The 17,840-nt window shown below is 48.6% G+C and overlaps 1 protein-coding gene across 1 annotated transcript in view; it reads left to right on the top strand.

The window, feature by feature from the left end:
• Window positions 1–17,840, top strand: part of Zan (zonadhesin) — a 92,032-nt gene that overhangs the window by 32,042 nt on the left and 42,150 nt on the right. Inside the window, exons 25-38 of the mRNA XM_076923298.1 lie at window positions 99–223; window positions 1,753–2,051; window positions 6,560–6,777; window positions 7,163–7,304; window positions 7,697–7,914; window positions 8,456–8,597; window positions 8,960–9,177; window positions 10,818–10,959; window positions 11,341–11,558; window positions 12,406–12,547; window positions 12,949–13,166; window positions 15,245–15,386; window positions 15,872–16,089; window positions 17,330–17,471. Coding sequence (XP_076779413.1) covers window positions 99–223; window positions 1,753–2,051; window positions 6,560–6,777; window positions 7,163–7,304; window positions 7,697–7,914; window positions 8,456–8,597; window positions 8,960–9,177; window positions 10,818–10,959; window positions 11,341–11,558; window positions 12,406–12,547; window positions 12,949–13,166; window positions 15,245–15,386; window positions 15,872–16,089; window positions 17,330–17,471 — 2,584 coding nt within the window. The remainder of the gene's footprint in view (window positions 1–98; window positions 224–1,752; window positions 2,052–6,559; window positions 6,778–7,162; window positions 7,305–7,696; window positions 7,915–8,455; window positions 8,598–8,959; window positions 9,178–10,817; window positions 10,960–11,340; window positions 11,559–12,405; window positions 12,548–12,948; window positions 13,167–15,244; window positions 15,387–15,871; window positions 16,090–17,329; window positions 17,472–17,840) is intronic.

Here is a 17,840-nt window from a genome sequence, read left to right as displayed (position 1 = left end):
GCCCGAGGCCCTGGGTTTCACCCTGAGCACCAAAGAAGAAAAAAAAAAAAAGCCCTTATCTCCATGGCACTGAAAACCCACTCCCCTTTGCCCGCTAGGTCTGCGGTGTGTGTGGCAATTTCAACAGCGAAGAAGAGGATGAGCTCATGACACCCAGTGATGAATTAGCTGAGGATGAGGAGCACTTCATGAGTAGCTGGAAAGATAAGAACATTGACCCAAAGTAATGGTCCTTTGAGTCCATCCATCTTTCTTCCCTTCCCTTCTCCTTTCTCCTCTTCCCTCCTCCTTTCCTTCTACCATTTCAGGACAGGGTCTCATTGTGTGGCTCTGGCTGGCCTGGAACTTAATAGATTAACCAGGTTAGCCTTGAACTCACCAATGTCCTCTCGCTTTGCCCCCTGTAGGCTGGGATTACAAGCATGCACCCCCATACTTAGCTCCTTCCTTCCTAACTTCTTTCTTTCTTTCCTTCTCTCTCTTTTCTCCTTCCTTTTTCTTTCTCTCCTCCTCCTCCTCCTCCTCCTCCTCCTCCTCCTCCTCCTCCTCCTCCTCCTCCTCCTCCTCCTCCTCTTCCTCTTCCTCCTTCTTTTTGTAGTATAGTGGACCTCAAATATTCCAGGCAAGGGCCCTAACTCCCAACTTCCATTTTATTTTTATTTATTGTTAATATGTATATATGGTGTGTGTGTGTATGTGTGTGTGTGTGTGTGTGTGTGTGTGAGAGAGAGAGAGAGAGAGAGAGAGAGAGAGAGAGAGAGAATATGGGCTGGAACGTGCTATGGTACACACGTAATCTTGGGTCAGCAAGTACTTTTACCTGTTGAGCTATTTTGCCATCACCTTTTGTGTGTGTGTGTGTGTGTGTGTGTGTGTGTGTGTGTGCTCGCGAGTGTGAAAGCAGAGTCTTATTATATATTCCACACCAGCCTCAAACTTTCCTATAGCTAAGGATGACTTTGAACAACGTTCCCTTTCTCCCTCCCTCTGTTCCTGTGTTCGTTCTTTCTTTCTTTCTTTCTTTCTTTCTTTCTTTCTTTCTTTCTTTCTTTCTTTCTTTCTTTCTTTCTTTCTTTCTTATTGTTTTGAAGCAGGGTTTCTTTGTATAGTCATAGCTCTCCTGGCCTCGCTCTGTAGACCAGGCTGGCCTCGAACTCACAGAGATCCTCCTGCCTCTGCCTCCCATGTGCTGGGATTGAAGGTGTCTGCCACCACCACCCAGTGAACAACTTTAAAAAAAAAAAAAAGATTTATCTGTTTTGTTTCTGTTTTGTTTTGTTTTACACGTATCAGTATTTTACCTGTGTGTTTGCCTGGTACCCATGGAGATCGGAAGAGGCATTGGATCCACTGAAACTGGATTCCGGATGCTTGAGAACTGAACATGTGTACTGGACACTGATCATGGGTCCTCTGTAAGACCAAGTTCTTAACCCCTGGAGCCATCTCTCCAGCCTCAATGAACAACTTCTTTTTTTACTTTTAGATTTATGAATTCTGTTGTGTGTGTCTATGTGCCATGGTGCATGTGTGGAGGTCAGAGGTCAATTTGCATGAGTCTTCCCCCTCTTCATGACATAGGTTCCAGGTCGAATTCAGGTCCTGAGACTTGGTGGCACAAGCTTGCTGATCTATCTCACCAGCCCCAGCTTTGAACTTCTGATTCTCCAGCCTCCCACTTCTAAGCGCTGGGATAGCAGGCATATACCACCACGCACATCTCTTCTGAGTCCTTGCTTTTTCCCATTCTAGTTGCCAGAAAATCGAAGAGCAGGTCATCCAAGTGGAACAGCTGGAGATCATGAATGGAAAATGCAAGCCCATTGACTTTGAGAAAGCCCAGGCAAACTGCCAAACTGCCCTCCAGGGCCCTGCCTGGGCCCTTTGTTCCTCCCGGGTACCCATCAAGCCCTTCTTGCTGAAGTGTATGAACAGCTTCTGTGAATTCAGAGAACTCTTTCGTGCTCTTTGTGATTCTCTGCGGTCCTTCGAAGACGCCTGCCAGACCCAGGGCCTCAAGCCGCCTATTTGGAGAAACAGCAGCTTCTGCCGTGAGCCTCCCTGCAGTTATCCCATAGTCACGCTGAAACCACATCACTCCAACATATCTGTCTAGCTCAAGCTGGCTTCAAAATTAGGGTCCTCCTGAACATACCCTAAACACTGTGTGTGTGTGTGTGTGTGTGTGTGTGTGTGTGTGTGTGTGTGTAGGAGCATGTGCATATGGAGACTATACACCAGTGTTAATGTGCTGTTCATCAGTACAGTGATCTCCCTTATGTATGATTCATATATGAATCCTATATGAATTATATATGAATCATATATGATTTCAGGGCCGACCGATCGGTATTGGATAATCAGTTAGGGTGTTCATTTGTGGAGATAATTAAAAGCATCCTGAATGCTTTTCTGTTTCTAGGAGACACAATCTCACAGCAGACTCCCTGGCTCTCTGACTCGTAGGACCCTTCTGTCTTCTCTTCTCCAGTGTCCCCTGAGCCTCAGCTGTAGGAGCCGTGATGCAGATTTATCAGATGGGTCTGGGCAGTTGTTTTACATTTTGACCACCTTTGATTATCTGTAATGGTCTCCATCTGTCGCAAAGAGAAGTTGCTTTGGTGAGGGGTGAGAAGTATGCTTATCGGAAGGGAAAAGGATAAGTATTTAGAATGCAGCTCAAAATTATTCCGGTTTAGTAAAGTGGTAGATTCTTTGCTAAGGTCCGTGACCTTGCTAGCCCTATGCTAGGTTTCCAGTGTCAGAAATGTTTTCCCTCTTGTTAAACAGGCCTTAATTCAATTAGACAGCTGTTGTTACTGCCAAGATACAAGTGCCACTATTACACTCATGGGAAATCTTACCATGCTTGTTGTTATTGTGATTCATAGATGTCACAGCTGGGTAGGACTATTGGTTGTTTCCTTCCTTCCTTCCTTCCTTCCGTTGAAATTTGCACAGCTCCTGCTTGGACTATGAAAGCCAGTCCTCAGTGAGGAGGCTTTCAGATAGGATCCAGCTCAGATCCTCCAGTGCTGGGTCCTTTACCTTTGGAGGGCAATCAAAGGCAATAGCCTACATTGCGCTGGACATCTTCTGGACTTCTATGCCTGCCTTAGTCTGACTTTTATTGCTGTGAAGAGACACCATGATCAAGGCAACTCTTATAAAGGCAAACATTTAATTGGGGCTGGCTTAAAGGTTCAGGGGTTCATCCGTTATCATCATGGCGGGAAGCGTGGCATCATGCAGGCTGACTTGGTGCTGGAGGAGCCAAGAGTTCTACGTCTTAAGCCAAAGGAGACTCTCCCTCAGGCATCCGCAGAGGAGGCTCTGAATCCCACTGGACAGACTTGGAGCATATGTATGAGACATCAAAGTCTCACCTCTACAGTAACATACTTTGTCTAACAAGGCCACACACCTTCTAATAATGCCACTTCCCATGGGCCAAGCATATTCAAACCACCACCCTGACCAACAACTCCAAAGGGGTTTCTCACATCCAATACTGAAGTTTTTGTTAGTCTATTGAGTATTGTCTGCCCAAGTGACATAACTTTATTTAATATATATATATACACACACACACTTATATGTATTATATGTATTTTTTCTTCTTCTTCTTCTTTTTTTTACATTTTGGTTTTTCAAAACAGAGTCTCCCTGTGTAGCTTTGACTGTTTTGTAGATTTGTAGATTGGGCTGGCCTCAAACTCACAACAGAGATCCACCTACCTCTGCCTCCCAACTGCTGGGATCAAAGGCATGTGCCACCACTGCCTGGCTAGTTTTTTGTTGTTGATGATTTGGGGGGGGTGTAGTTTTTAGTTGGGGGTGTAGGCATCCATTGGAGTGCATTCCACTTCCCAGAAACTATACCCTTAAAGAAAATTACTATGTCTCTTATCAGGTATCTGTTGGGAACCGCACTGTCCCACACTTGGGGGCCAAAATGTCGGAGACCACTCTATCAATGTTGGAACCCCCACTGCCAAAAGCCTTGGGAGCTAAATTGTTAGAGCTCGCACTGCCCCAAGCTGCTCCAGTCTGCGGGTCAGGGTTCAGCAAGAGACAGAGTGAGGACAAACTTGAGGAATGGAGACCAGACAGAGTGTGATTCAATCCCGTTTACTCTTCAGTCTCTCTTCCTAGTCTAAGTCCCAAGTCTTGAGTTCCTAGTCCCTAGTTCCTAGTCCCTAGTGCCTCCAAGTTCCAAGTTTCCAGTTCCAAGTTCTAATCTCGAGTCTCATCCAAGTACAAGTGTCTAATCCTAGTTGCTTGTCTTGAGTCTTAAGTGCCTTCTAATTTCTTCTGTCTGCCTCTCGCCTTTTATATGTCTTACTTCTAAGCCACACCTTTAAGTCACGCCCTTAGGTCTTATCTCTAAATCACACCTTTAAGTCATGCCCTTAAGTCTGGGCTCACACACCCAAGGGAAAATCCTGGGTATCTAATACAAGATGTTATCAAAGTGTGCTCAGCTGTTGTAGGCTATTATAAACAAGTCTCTTGTCAGAGTATATGACTCAAGATGGCTGCAAGGATGATAGCCACCTTCTGTCGGCTCCCCACAGGTCCCCCTTTTTAAATTTTTTTTTCAAAAGGGAAGGCTGGGAAAACTTAAGGAAACCGTGTCTGCCTTAGGTTGGAACAAAGGACCCCCAGCCTCCCTTTCCCGTCTTTGGATACTCAACAGCCATTGGTTGAGCTCCTGTCTTAGGATGGTGAGGCCTCCCTTTTTAGGGGCAAGGGTCTTGAAGTGTTCTCTTACCCATCATTGACTATCCAGCTTAGCACGTAAGTTAGGGGTTAATCCTCGTTAGTCTTGATGACAGAGGTTTTAGAATCCCCTACTTCCAGCCTGTAATGATGAACCTGTATGGGTTTCATTTGAATAGCAATTCCCCACAGGTATTAGCTGCTAGCAGCTCTTCAGCTGGGGGTAGGAGTGCATTCACATTTCCCTTCTCCATACCAAGATTTTGTTGGACTTGAACTTGCACAAGTCTTGTGCATGTTGTCTCAACCACTGTGAGTCAATGTATACAAGTGCCCTGTTGTGTCTCGAAAATACTGTTTCCTTATAGTCATCCACCCAGACTGGCCTCAGACTTCCTAGGGAGCCAAACATGACTTTGCGCTTCTGATCCTCCAATACCAGTGTGCCTGGATCCTTTAGGATCTTTACAATTATATAACCCTCATCATAAATCAAGGGCCTTTAAATTTTTAAAGGGGGACTGGAGAGATGACTAAACAGTTAAGCATTTTTTTTATTTTTTTTTTGCAGAGGACCCAAGTTTAGTTCCTAACATCTACATCAGGAGGCTTACAAACCCTCCAGGGGTTCTAATACCTTCTTCTGGTCTCCATGGGTACCCTTACACACATCACATACACAAACCCACACACTAGCATGCATGCACACATGCACACACATATACACAGATAAGCAATAAAAACCTTAAAATGTAAAACAAGGAATGATGGGCCGGGCAGTGGTGGTGCACACCTTTAATCCCAGCACTTGGGATGCAGAGGCAGGCGGATTTCTGAGTCTGAAGATGTCTATCTTCCTTTCATAAAATTGCATGGGATCTTCACAGTGCCTATGAACAACCTCCAATATACTTTCAGCCATCTCTAGATGGCTTCTGATATATAATATGGTACCCATGCTAAGTCAGCTGGGACAGGAGTACAGCACAGTGGTAGAGTGACTGCCTGGAATCCCTCAGAAATGGGTTGGGGAAAGAGCAAGTTAGTTAACTGAAGGATAGCTGATGTGAACAGCATATTGCTGACTACCCATCCATGAATGCAGTATATATTCCATTTGCTCACTCTCTATTTTGCTTTCTTTATCACAGTTATTGATTTATTGGATTATTATTTGTGTGTGTGCATGCGCGTGCATGCGTACATGCCTGCAAACGTGTAGCCACAGACATGCAGAGGTCAGAAGACAACTCTTGGGAGTTAGTTCTTTCTTTTCACTGTGTTGGATCCCAGAAATTGAATTCAGGTCATCAGACTTGACAGCAAGCACCTTTACCTGCTGGGAAATCTGTTGAGCTCTGTCTCTCTGTGTTGTGGAAACTCATTTGTGTAGCCAAGGATAGCCTTGATTCTGGATCCTCCCGGTCTGTCCCCTGAGTGCTGGTAGTTTAGCTCTGAGGCACCACTCAGCTCTTTCCCTTAAAGACCATTTTAAATTCTTGACAGTTTCCCTCATTGTCCCATGGCCGCCTTATACCTAGGACTCAACTGTATGTTTACCAACTGTGGACATGGAGGTTACTTTGCTATTACTGGCTGACCTGGAAAAGTTTCCCACATTAATTTAAAAGAACCTTATTTGTTTGTATGTTTGTTTACTTTCTCATTTATTTCTTCAGGGCTATGCACATAGCCCATACTCAGCTAATGTTGAATAAATACTAATAAAATGGAAGACAGGTTCTGCTGACTAAACCCACCCTGGTTTCTGCAGCCTTTCCTTCCTTGGACCCCTTCTGGCCCTTGTAACTGATGCCAGTCTCCCTCTGATCCGTAGCTCTGGAGTGCCCAGCTCACAGTCACTACACAAACTGCCTTCCCTCCTGTCTGCCTTCCTGCTTGGACCCGGACAGCCGCTGTGAGGGCTCTGGCCACAAAGTCCCTGCCACCTGCAAGGAGGGCTGCATCTGTCAACCTGACTATGTGCTGAATAATGACAAGTGTGTGCTCAGAGCTCATTGTGGCTGCAAAGATACTCAAGGTGTTTTCGTCCCGGTGAGTGGGATGAGAAAGTAGGATGGGGGGGGGGTCACTTTCTCCTTTCCATTGCTTCTCTCAGTCTGGAATGAACTTGTCTGGACCAATGGCCCTGGAGTATGGAAATTGTTCAGGGCCTGGCACAGGCTACAGTGGTGATGGTGTGCTATCTCTGCACTATGTCCCCAGTCACTTGGTGGGGGGACTGTATACGGGAGCTCTTTCCTGAACCCCACCTCCAGCCTCAGATGTAATTATTTTTCCATCTGTGGTTTATTGACTCAGTAGAGGTGAAACCTGCAGACAGACAGGGCAAATGTAAGTCCCTCAACAGGAAGGGAGGCTGCCGCTCCAAAAGCATCTCTCCCTGCTTACTGTATTTCCCTTCACATGGCTTCTGCAGGAAGGCAAGAGCTGGATCTCCAATAGCTGTACCCAGAACTGTGTCTGCATTGGAGGGACTGTTGAGTGCCAGAATTTCCGGTGTCCCTCAGGAGCTCAGTGCCAGGACAACAAAGATGGCAGCAGTAACTGTGTCAAAATAAGTAAGGGAGCCATGGGGGAAGGTAGAGAGGGTGTATGCTCATGTCTGGAGGGACCCGTGGCAAGACAAGAAGGTCTTTTAGTCTCCTGGCCTAAGAGGAGATACTACAGTAGAGAGGGATTCTGGGATGCATGGCTGGGCTGGGCTCCTTTTCAATTTAACTCTCTTAATTCAATTCAAGTTAGTCTTGTCCATTCCCTTGGGAGATCCATCTTCTTCTTTTCTAAGTGCATGACACGAGTACACACTTGGTTAATAGTTGCTGGGGGGAATAACAAACAGTGAACATACTCTCAGTTTCTTATTGCTCAGCCCAGCCTGCTTTCTGTAGTTTCTGCTTCCTCAGGCCCCTCTGGACCTCTCCAGGAACCTGTCTCTCCTCCTCCCCCATAGGTGTGCAGTGCCCGGCCCACAGCGTCTACACCAACTGCCTTCCCCCGTGTCCTCCTACCTGCTCAGACCCAGACGGCCACTGTGAGGGCACCAGCCCCAATGTCCCTTCCACTTGCAAAGAAGGCTGCCTCTGCCACCCTGGTTTTGTGCTTGACAACGACAAGTGTGTACCCAGAATTGAGTGTGCCTGCAAAGACACCCAGCGTGCCTTCATCTTAGTGAGTGGGTGTGGAGAGTAGGTTTGGGGTCCCCTTCCTCCTTCTGTCTGCTTGTCTCTGCTTGGGATGCTCCTGTCTGTATGGCTGTCTCTGGAATGTGAAGACTACTTAGGACCCAGTACACAGCAGGCACATGTTCTACGGATGAGTCTTGCCCCGGCGTATCACTCCAGGATTCTAGGCAAGCCTTCTAACTCTGAACCATGCAGCACTCCTTGTCTGATGTGATCTAGGCAAGCAATGCACTGTTGAGCCACACCCCAAGACGGTCACTGGGGAATTCCACACAGGATGTTTGTCTCTGTACCATACCTACAGCCCCAGATGCTGTTTAAAACACAGACACACACAGACACACAGACACACACACACACACACACACACAGACACATACACACACAGATATTTTTCTACTGGTGCTTGGTTGACTGAATAGATATGGAACTCAAACGTAGGGCGAGCATACGTAAGCTCTTCAGGCCTGATTCTCGAAAGCATCCCCTCTGTCTCCATGTCCTTTCTTATCCCGTGTCTTCTGTAGGCAGGCAAGACTTGGCTATCCAAAGACTGCACCCAGAGCTGTACCTGCATACAAGGAACCATGAGGTGCCAGGATTTCCAGTGTCCCCCAGGGACTTACTGCAACAACAGCAGTGATGGAGACAGTAACTGTGCCAACATCTGTAAGGGAGCCGTGGGCAAGGTGGGGAGGGTGCGCTCAAGGCGGGAAAAGTCAGAGCCAGGGCAAGAAGGATCTGGGCCCTCTGGGCCTAAAGCTCAGGGCTAAGAGCTATCCTGGTCAGAAAAGCCTCTGGTACGCATGTTGAGTTAGGTCTGTTCTCACTATCAGTTTCTAGATGGTTTCTCTCCCACACTTTTCCTCCTTTCTTCTCTATGCCTTGGCATACTGTCAGGACACATTTGCTGAATGCACAATGAAGGGAAGGGGCAGCCCCAAGATTTCTCAGTTATTCTACCCTGCTGGGTTTCTGTATTTTATCTCCCTTTACTCTCTCCGCTAACGCCATCCCCATCGACCCCATAGCTCTGCAGTGCCCGGCCCACAGCCAGCTCACAGACTGCCTTCCCCCCTGTCATCCTTCCTGCTCTGACCCCGATGGCCACTGCGAGGGCATCAGCGCCGAAGCCCACTCTAACTGCAAGGAGGGCTGCGTGTGCCAGCCTGGCTACGTGCTGCATAATGACAAGTGTGTGCTCAGAATTGAGTGTGGCTGCCAAGACACCCAGGGTGGCTTCATCCCTGTGAGTTGATATAGAAAGTGGGTTTGAGAGTGCTTAGTGGGTCAGTCTCTTGTGTGTATTAATCAGGGTTCTCTAGAGTAACAGGGCATATGGGATGTCTATATATAGAAAGGAAATGTATTAGAATGACTTACATGCTGTGGTCCACCTAATCCAGCAATGGCTGCCTATGAATGGAAGGTCCATGAGGCTGGATCTCTCAGGCATATACTGGTCTTTAGTATATGCTGGAATCTCAAAGAAGTAGGCTTTAATGCCAGTGAAGGAATGGACTTGCTAGAGAGAACACACACACAAAGAAAGAGAAAGCTCCCTTCTTCTGTGTCCCTTGTGTAGGCTGCCAACACAAGGTGCATATTAAAGGTAAATCTTCTCATCTCAAAGATCCAGATTAGAAATGGGTCTTTGGGGGCTGGAGAGATGGCTCAGCAGTTAAGAGCACTGACTGCTCTTCCCGAGGTCCTGAGTTCAATTCCCAGCAACCACATGGTGGCTCACAACCATCTGTAATGGGGTCTGATGCCCTCTTCTGGTGTGTTTGAAGACAATGACAGTGTACCCACATACATTAAAATAAATAAATCTTTTTAAAAAAAGAAGAAGAAGAAGAAGAAGAAGAAGAAGAAGAAGAAGAAGAAGAAGAAGAAGAAGAAGAAGAAGAAGAAGAAGAACTGGATCTTTCCTCTTCAAATGATTTGATTAAGAAAGGAAATCACTCATAGGTGTGCCCAGTCGTTTGGGTTTTAGTTCATTCCAGATGTAATCAAGTTGACAACCAAGAATGGTCACCAATCATAGTGTGACTATGAGGACCTGGGTTCAAATAACCACAACCCACAAAAGCTATTGTAGTGGTTCTGTAGTCACAGTGCTCCTGGTAGGTGAGTACAGGTGGATCTCCAGGAAGTCATGGGAACTAACTAGTCTTGTGGAGAGCAGCATATGTATGTATGTATGTATGTATGTATGAATGATATATGTATGTATTTTTTTAAAATGGGTTTTTTAGTGGCCACTTTCTAGTTTCCTCTGCTTCTCTCCAACCAGGATGTCGCTCCTTGGTTGGTCAGGGCCTGTCATAGACTAGGCAGGCCCTCTACCTATGAGCCACACCCCAAGCCCTTTACTAGGGGATTCTGGACAGGTCTTTTACCTCTAGTACATACCCCACCCCTCCCACCCTTGCCTATCAGTTGGGTCCAACTCTGGGGCTTTGTGGCTAAGCTACATACCAGACTTCCATTGGAAGATTCTAGGCCTCGGCTCTAACAGTGGCAAGCCGTTCGCTTCAGTAAGGAGGCACTCTCACAGGAAGATTGCAGGCAAGCGCTGTACCCAGCTCCTGGTGCAGCATTTAGTCATTTGCTTGTTTTTGTTGTTTTAGACAGGATCCCACAGTGTAGCCCTGGCTGACCTTGACCTTACAGAGGTCCTCCTGCTTCTGCTTCCTGAGTGCTTGGACCAAAGGCGTGTGCCCCCACATCCTGACCAGATGTAGTGGTTTTCTTTTTTCTCTTTTTTTTTCCACCTGTGGGTGATTGACACAGTAGATCTACAAATAGAGAGGGCAGACCGAAGCCCTTCAGACCGTGGGTGTGGCTGCGTTCCTCAAACCAGCCTGTTCTTCCTCATCTTCTCAGGCAGGCAAGAACTGGACCTCCAGAGGCTGTTCCCAGAGCTGTAACTGCATGGAAGGGGTCATTCAGTGCCAGAGTTTCCAGTGTCCCTCGGGGACTTACTGCCAGGACATTGAGGATGGCACCAGTAACTGTGCAAATACGAGTAAGGGGGCCACCTGGGGGAAGGTGGGGCTGGCATGCTCATGACTAAAGGCAGGCAGGATGAGAAGATTAGGTCCCCAGGCCTGTGAGGTCAGGGATAGAGGAGAGAGATTCTGGGACCCCACAACTCATCTGGTCCCTTCTCAGCATTTGTCTCTCCATGGTTAGGATCCCATGACGAACTGGGAGAGCCATTTTATAACTTCATTCCTTGGAGCTTAGCACACATCTCATGCTCAGTAAATGTTTGCTGAATGGATAAAACAAGGGGGAAAACCCTCAGAGCTCCATTGGCCGTTCAGCCACACCTGGTTTCCATAGCTACTGCATCCTGAGCCCCTCCAATTGTCTCCACTAACCCAGCTTTCCCTCTACCCACCAGCTCTGCAGTGCCCGGCCCACAGCAGCTTCACCAACTGCCTACCTCCTTGTCTACCCTCCTGCTTGGACCCGGAAGGCCACTGTGAGGGCTCCACCACCAAAGACTCCTCCACCTGCAAGGAGGGCTGTGTCTGTCAACCTGACTACGTGCTGCTTAACAACAAGTGTGTGCCCAGAATCGAGTGTGGCTGCAAAGACGCCCAGGGTGTTCTCATCCCCGTGAGTGGGTGTGGAGAGTGGGATGTGGGGTGGGGGGCCACTGGGGAGATGGCTCAATGGGTAAGGTATATGCAGCGAAAGAATGCAGACCTGCATTTGAATCTATGCAATGCATGTGAACTGGCTGGGTAGCCTGTGCTAATCCAGGGCTCCTACTGGGAGAAGGGAGGTAGAGACAGGAGAATCCCTAGAAACTTGAGAGGCTAGCTAGTGCTGTGTGCTCAGTGGAGAAGAATAGCAGCAAAAATGGGGGGAGGGGGAAAGGGAGGGAGGGAGAGAGATAGAGAGAGAGGGAGAGAGAGAGAATGCTATCTCAATATGAAGTGGAAGGTGAGGAGGATTACCCTTTGACATCTACACACACATAAACGCACCCACCCGCACACAAAGATCGTTTGGAAAAGTGCGGTTGGGGCAATTTTCTCTTTTCTTCTGCCTATGCGCCGGGGATGTGCCTGTCCGTGGACATGGCTGCCTCTGGAGTGTGAAGGCTGATCAGGTTCTGGAACATACTAGATGAGTGCTCTCTAGCTGAGCCTCCACAGCCAAGACATATGTAGTCAGAAGCTGTGTCAACTGCTCTGTGCCCCAGGCCACCAAGGGAAGACTGGAGGCCTGACTGATACCACAGAGTCACCCTATAAGCACTTTGATGGGGGCTTCTAGGCAGGTGCTCTACCAGTCACACAGCTCCCCGCCCCAATTTTCCACTAATAATTGGTTGACTGAATAGATGTGAAGCCGGCAGACACGAAGGGCAAAGGTCAACACTTGAGAGAGCTGAGGGTGACGACCTCTAACCAGACCTCTGCCTCTGCTCCATTTTCAATTCCTGTGGCTTCTGTAGGCAGACAAGACCTGGATCAACAAAGACTGCACACAAATCTGTACCTGTGTGACAGGGACCATCCACTGCAGGAATTTTCAGTGTCCCTCAGGGACCTACTGCAAGGACATCGAGGATGACACTAGCAACTGCACCAAAATCAGTAAGAGGACCACAGGAAAGAGGGGGGGCTGCTCATGGCTGGAGAGATTGGGGGCACGGCAAGAAGGAGCTCAGTCCCCTGGACCTGAGAGGTCAGGGGTAGAAGGTAACACAGTGAGGAGAGATTCTGGGGACCAATTTTTGGGCTGAGTACTTTCTTGTTCTTGGTTTCCTCACGGGGTTTTACCACCCCATAATAACTTAGAAGACCCATTCTACTTACTTTCTCTCCTAGGGGATTGGCACACAGCCTGTGGTCAGTAAATGTTTTTGGAGAAAAAAACCTAAAAACCTACCTTTAAGTTCTCTTGAACATTTTATCTTCTCCTGTTTTTATAGCACCTGCTTCCTTAAACCCTCTCTGGGCCTCTCCACTTACCCCGCTCTCTCTCCACCCCACAGCTGTGCAGTGCCCGGCCCACAGCCTCTACACCAACTGCCTTCCCTCCTGCCCACCTTCCTGCTCGGACCCAGACAGCCTCTGTAGGGGTATCAGCCCCACATCCCCCTCCACCTGCAAGGAGGGCTGTGTCTGTGAACCTGACTACGTGCTGAGTGATGACAAGTGTGTGCCCAGAATTGAGTGTGGCTGCAAAGATGCCCAGGGTGTTCTCATCCCCGTGAGTGGGCGTGGAGAGCGGGCTTGGTGGGGGCTGGGAAATGGCTCAGTGTGAAGACCTTTGCTGTGCAAGTCTGCGAACCTGAGCTTGGATTCCTACGACCTATGGAAACGATGTCAGTCTGTCTCTAATTCCAGGGGTTCCTATTGGGATATGGGGGACAGGGGCAGGAGAATTCCCAGAAACCTCAGGGCTAGGTAGTCTTGTAGGGGCAGCAGTGAAAAACAGAACAGAAGAGGGAGGGGGGATGAGCGCCACCTCAATAGAAGGTAGAAGGTGAAGACCAACACCCTGAGGTCTTCCTCTGGCTTCTACAGATATATAGATTCCTATTTACAGGCATGCCAAAGAAAACACAGACATGTATATGCACACACATATACATACATGTGTTCACATACACACATGCATGTACATGTACACACACATGTTTGTTCTAAAAACTAGTATTATACTGGGCACGGCAGCACATTTCTTTTTCTTTTTTAAGTTCATTTGTTTATTTCCTTTACATCCAGACCGTAGCTTCCCCTCCCTCCTCTCCTCTCAGTTCTCTCCCCCTCCTCTCCCCTTCCCCATCCACTCCTCCTCCCTTTCTCTTCAGAAAAGGGGAGGCCTCCCATAGGTGTCAATCAGCCTTAGCATATCAAGTTGCAGTAAGACTAGGTGCATCTTCTTTTGAGGCTGGGTGAGCAGCCCAGTAGCAGGAAAGGGTGCGGAAGGCAGGCGACGGGGTCAGAGACAGCCCCGCTCCCTCTGTTAGGAGTCGCACATGAAGACCAAGCTACACAACTGTTACATATGGTGGCACATTTCTTTAAGCCCAGCACTCAGGAGGCAGAGGCAGAGGAACAGACACAGACATAGGCACAGACAAAGGCACAAACACACAGATACACAGACAACAGACACACAGACACAGACACAGACACAGACACACAGACAAACAGACACAGACACACAGGCACAGGCACAGGCACAGACACAGACACGCAGGCACAGGCACAGACACACAGGCACAGACACATAGACACAGATACACAGGCACAGGCACAGACACACAGACACACAGACAGTAGATCTCTGTGAGTTTGAGACCAGCTAGGTGTACAAACTGAGTTCCAGGATAGGCAGGGCTACAAAGTGAGATCCTGTCTCAAAACAAAAACAAACAAGAAAATGAGCCCCTCTCTTCTGCTTCGCTCTACTTGGGATGCTGCTATCTGAATGGATAAAGGTTAGAAAGTGGTGCACTCCTTTAATCCAGCAATCAGGAGGCAGAAGTAAGTGCATCTCTGAGTTGTGGCCAGCCTGGTCTACACAGTGAGTTCCAGGACAACCAGGGCTACACAGAAAAACCCCATCTCAAAAAAAAAAAAAAAAAAAAAAAAAAGAAAAGAAAAGAAAAGAAAAGAAAAGAAAAAAGAAGAAGAAGAAGAAGAAGAAGAAGAAGAAGAAGAAGAAGAAGAAGAAGAAGAAGAAGAAGAAGAAGAAGAAGAAGAAGGAGAAGAAGAAGTCCCAGACCATATTAGGCCAGTGTTCCTCTGCTGAGCCATGCTCCTGGCCCCTCCCAGGGATATGAGACTAGGTTCTGTGACCTAGCACTCACTTGAGGACTGAGGTCTGCCACTGAACCACATTTCCCACCCTCACTGGGGAACCCTAGCAGATTCTTTATAATGAGCCAGGCCCCTAGCCCCTCACTGGAGAGTTGTAGCCAACTGCTCTACCTGTTAAGCAATCTCCTATACCCTCTTCGAGGGTTCTAGGCAAGTGTTCTACAGCTTTCTGTATCTGAGCCCTATTCCCAAGCCACCAATGGAAAGCTAGGCTTAAGCTCTGACCCGGGCCACACCTTCAACTCCTCAGTGCAGGGTTCTAGGCATGCTCTAGACCACTAAGCTATGTCCACAGCCCCAGATGTGTTTCCCCCAAATCTCTTCCTCCCGTGTTTAGGATAGCCGTGGCGTTTATTTATAGGGAGGGCAAAGGTTAGCCCTTCAAACAAGAGGTGAGGCTCTTTCCCTCTAACCAGTCCCACTGTCCTGACTCTCTTCCTCTCCCCTTGGCTTCTGCAGGCAGATAAGGCCTGGATCAACAGAGGCTGTACCCAGAGCTGCACCTGCAAGGGAGGGGCCATCCAGTGCAAGAATTTCCAGTGTCCCTCAGAGACTTACTGTGAGGACATCGAGGATGGCAACAGTAACTGCACCAATATCAGTAAGGGGGCCATGGCGGAGGGCGGGGAGGGTGTGCTCGTGGCTGGAGATATCAGAAAGGGAAGGAGGACCTCAGTCCTCTGAGCAGCTAGGATCTGGGATTGGGGGGGGGGGTACCACTGTGGGGAGGGAGTGTGAGCTGGATCACTGTTAGGCTGTAGATTGTTAGTCTCCAAACGGAGCGAAGGACCGCATCCTTTTTAAAAGGTGCTTTTGGTGCACGGATAGTGCTGTGCTTGTGTGTGTGTGTGTGTGCACGTGAGTGTAGAGCATATGGAGGCCAGAAGGAAGGCTGAGGTCCTGAAGGTGGGGTTCTATGAGGTATTGAGCCACCTTACATGGATGCTGAATTCAAGCCTCATGTAAGAGCAGCAAGCAATCTTAAAGGCTGAGCCACCTCTCCGACCCCTGGTCTGGGTTCTGTAGCTTGCTCACTTGAACCTTCTAGGTCATCTCCTCTAATCCTAGCTTCCCTCTACCCCCTAGCTCTGAAGTGCCCGGCCCACAGCCACTACACCAACTGCCTTCCCCCCTGTCAGCCTTCCTGCTCGGACCATGGTGGCCACTGTGAGGGTTCCAGTACCAAAGCCCCCTCCACCTGCAAGGAGGGCTGTGTCTGTGAACCTGACTACGTGCTGAGTGAAGACAAGTGTGTGCCCAGAATCGAGTGTGGATGCAAAGATGCCCAGGGTGTTCTCATCCCCGTGAGTGGGTGTGGAAAGTGGGATGCTGGGGGATGGGAAGTGGCCCGGTGTGTGAAACATTTGCTGAAGAGAGCTGGGAGGGGGAATTGTTTGCTCAGCCCCTAATGTGAGGACCTGAATTTGAATCTATCTGATCAATGCAAGCCTTGGTGGTGTGTGTCTGTAATCCAGGCCTGATGCTGGGAGCTGGGAAGCAGGGAGGGTAATCTCTGGACGTGTGTAGGTAGGAGTGAATGATAACAGTAAAGAGGTGGGGGGGAATGGGAGGAAAGGAGAGAGGGGAGGGAGGGAGGGAGGGAGGGAGGGAGGGAGTGTTTGTACAAAGTAAAAGCTGAGGACCAATATTCCAGATTGTTCTCTGACCTCCAAAAATATATACGTTTCTGCTCCCCACCCCCATAAACATTCTCTTTTCGTCAAAAGGGAGGTTGAGGGCCACTTTTTCATTCCTCTGCTTCTCCACCTGGGATGCTCCTGTCTAGTAGTCTTGTAGTATAAAGGTTGATTAGGTTCTAGAACATGCCATGACCTCGGCCCCTCTTAGGAGACTCTAGTCAATTGCTCTGAACAGTACTCCCAGCCCTCTCTCCCTCTAAGCCACACCCTCAGACCCTCTTAGAATATTCTGCCAGATGTTCTATTTCTAAGCCACACCCCCAGACCCTCTTGGAGGACTCTGGACAGGTGTTCTACCTCTAAGCCACACTCCCATATTCTATTGAAGGATTCTAGCAAGTATTATTCTAAGCCACACACCCCCCATTCCCCTGGGGAATTCTGGACAGCCGGTCTTAAGCCACACCCCCAAATTCTATTGGGGGATTCTGGCCTAAGTCACACCCCCAGATTCTACTGGAGGATTCTGGGCAAGTGATCCACTTCTAAGCCACAACCTGGCAGTTACCTTCCTTACCAACTATCACTGAAGATTCTAGGCAAAGGTTCTACGCACCCAGACCCGCAGTTGAGGACTCTAGGGCTGAAGCCTTTCACTGTTATGCCCTTAGCGCCTCACTGGAGGATTCTAGGCATGTACTATACCGCTGAGCTATGCCCACAACCTTCAATGCATTCCCCACCCCCTCTCCCCGAATACCTTCCATCCATAGCTGGCTAAATGGGTACACATAGAACCTGCAGACAAGGAGGGCAAAGGTAACTAGCCTCCTCGGGCGGGAGGCAAGGCTGTCCTTCTCTAACCTGCCCTATGCCCCCACTTCCTTCTCCTTGACATCTGCAGGCAGGTAAGGCCTGGATCAACAGAGGCTGTACCCAGAGCTGCACCTGCAAGGGAGGGGCCATCCAGTGCCAGAAATATCACTGTCCCTCGGGGACTTACTGCAAAGACACGAAGGATGACAACAGTAGCTGTGCCACAATCAGTAAGAGAGCCACGGGGGATATGGATAGGGTGTGCTCATCACAGTGGGAATGGATTGTGGGTATCCATGGCTGGGCTGGGTTCCTTCTCTCTATTGGTCTTCAGCTGTGAGTCTCCACATTAACTCAAAAGGTACATTCTTCCCTTTAAACATTTTATTTTTAATTCCATGTCTAATGGTGCGTCTGTATATGGATGGGTATGTGCACCTGCGTCAGGGCATGCAGAAGCCACCAGAGGACGTCAGATGGATGCCCTGGAGCTGGAGTTACGTGGGATTTTTGAGCAGGCCAAACTTAAGTCCACCCCGAGAACAGAAAGTCTGCTTAATTGCTGAGCCACCTCTCCAGCCACAAGAGATCCATCCATC

The sequence above is a fragment of the Arvicanthis niloticus genome, chromosome 24 (genome assembly GCF_011762505.2).
Source record: "Arvicanthis niloticus isolate mArvNil1 chromosome 24, mArvNil1.pat.X, whole genome shotgun sequence".
Lineage (NCBI taxonomy): Eukaryota > Metazoa > Chordata > Mammalia > Rodentia > Muridae > Arvicanthis > Arvicanthis niloticus.
This window is presented reverse-complemented; position numbering and strand designations above follow the sequence as displayed.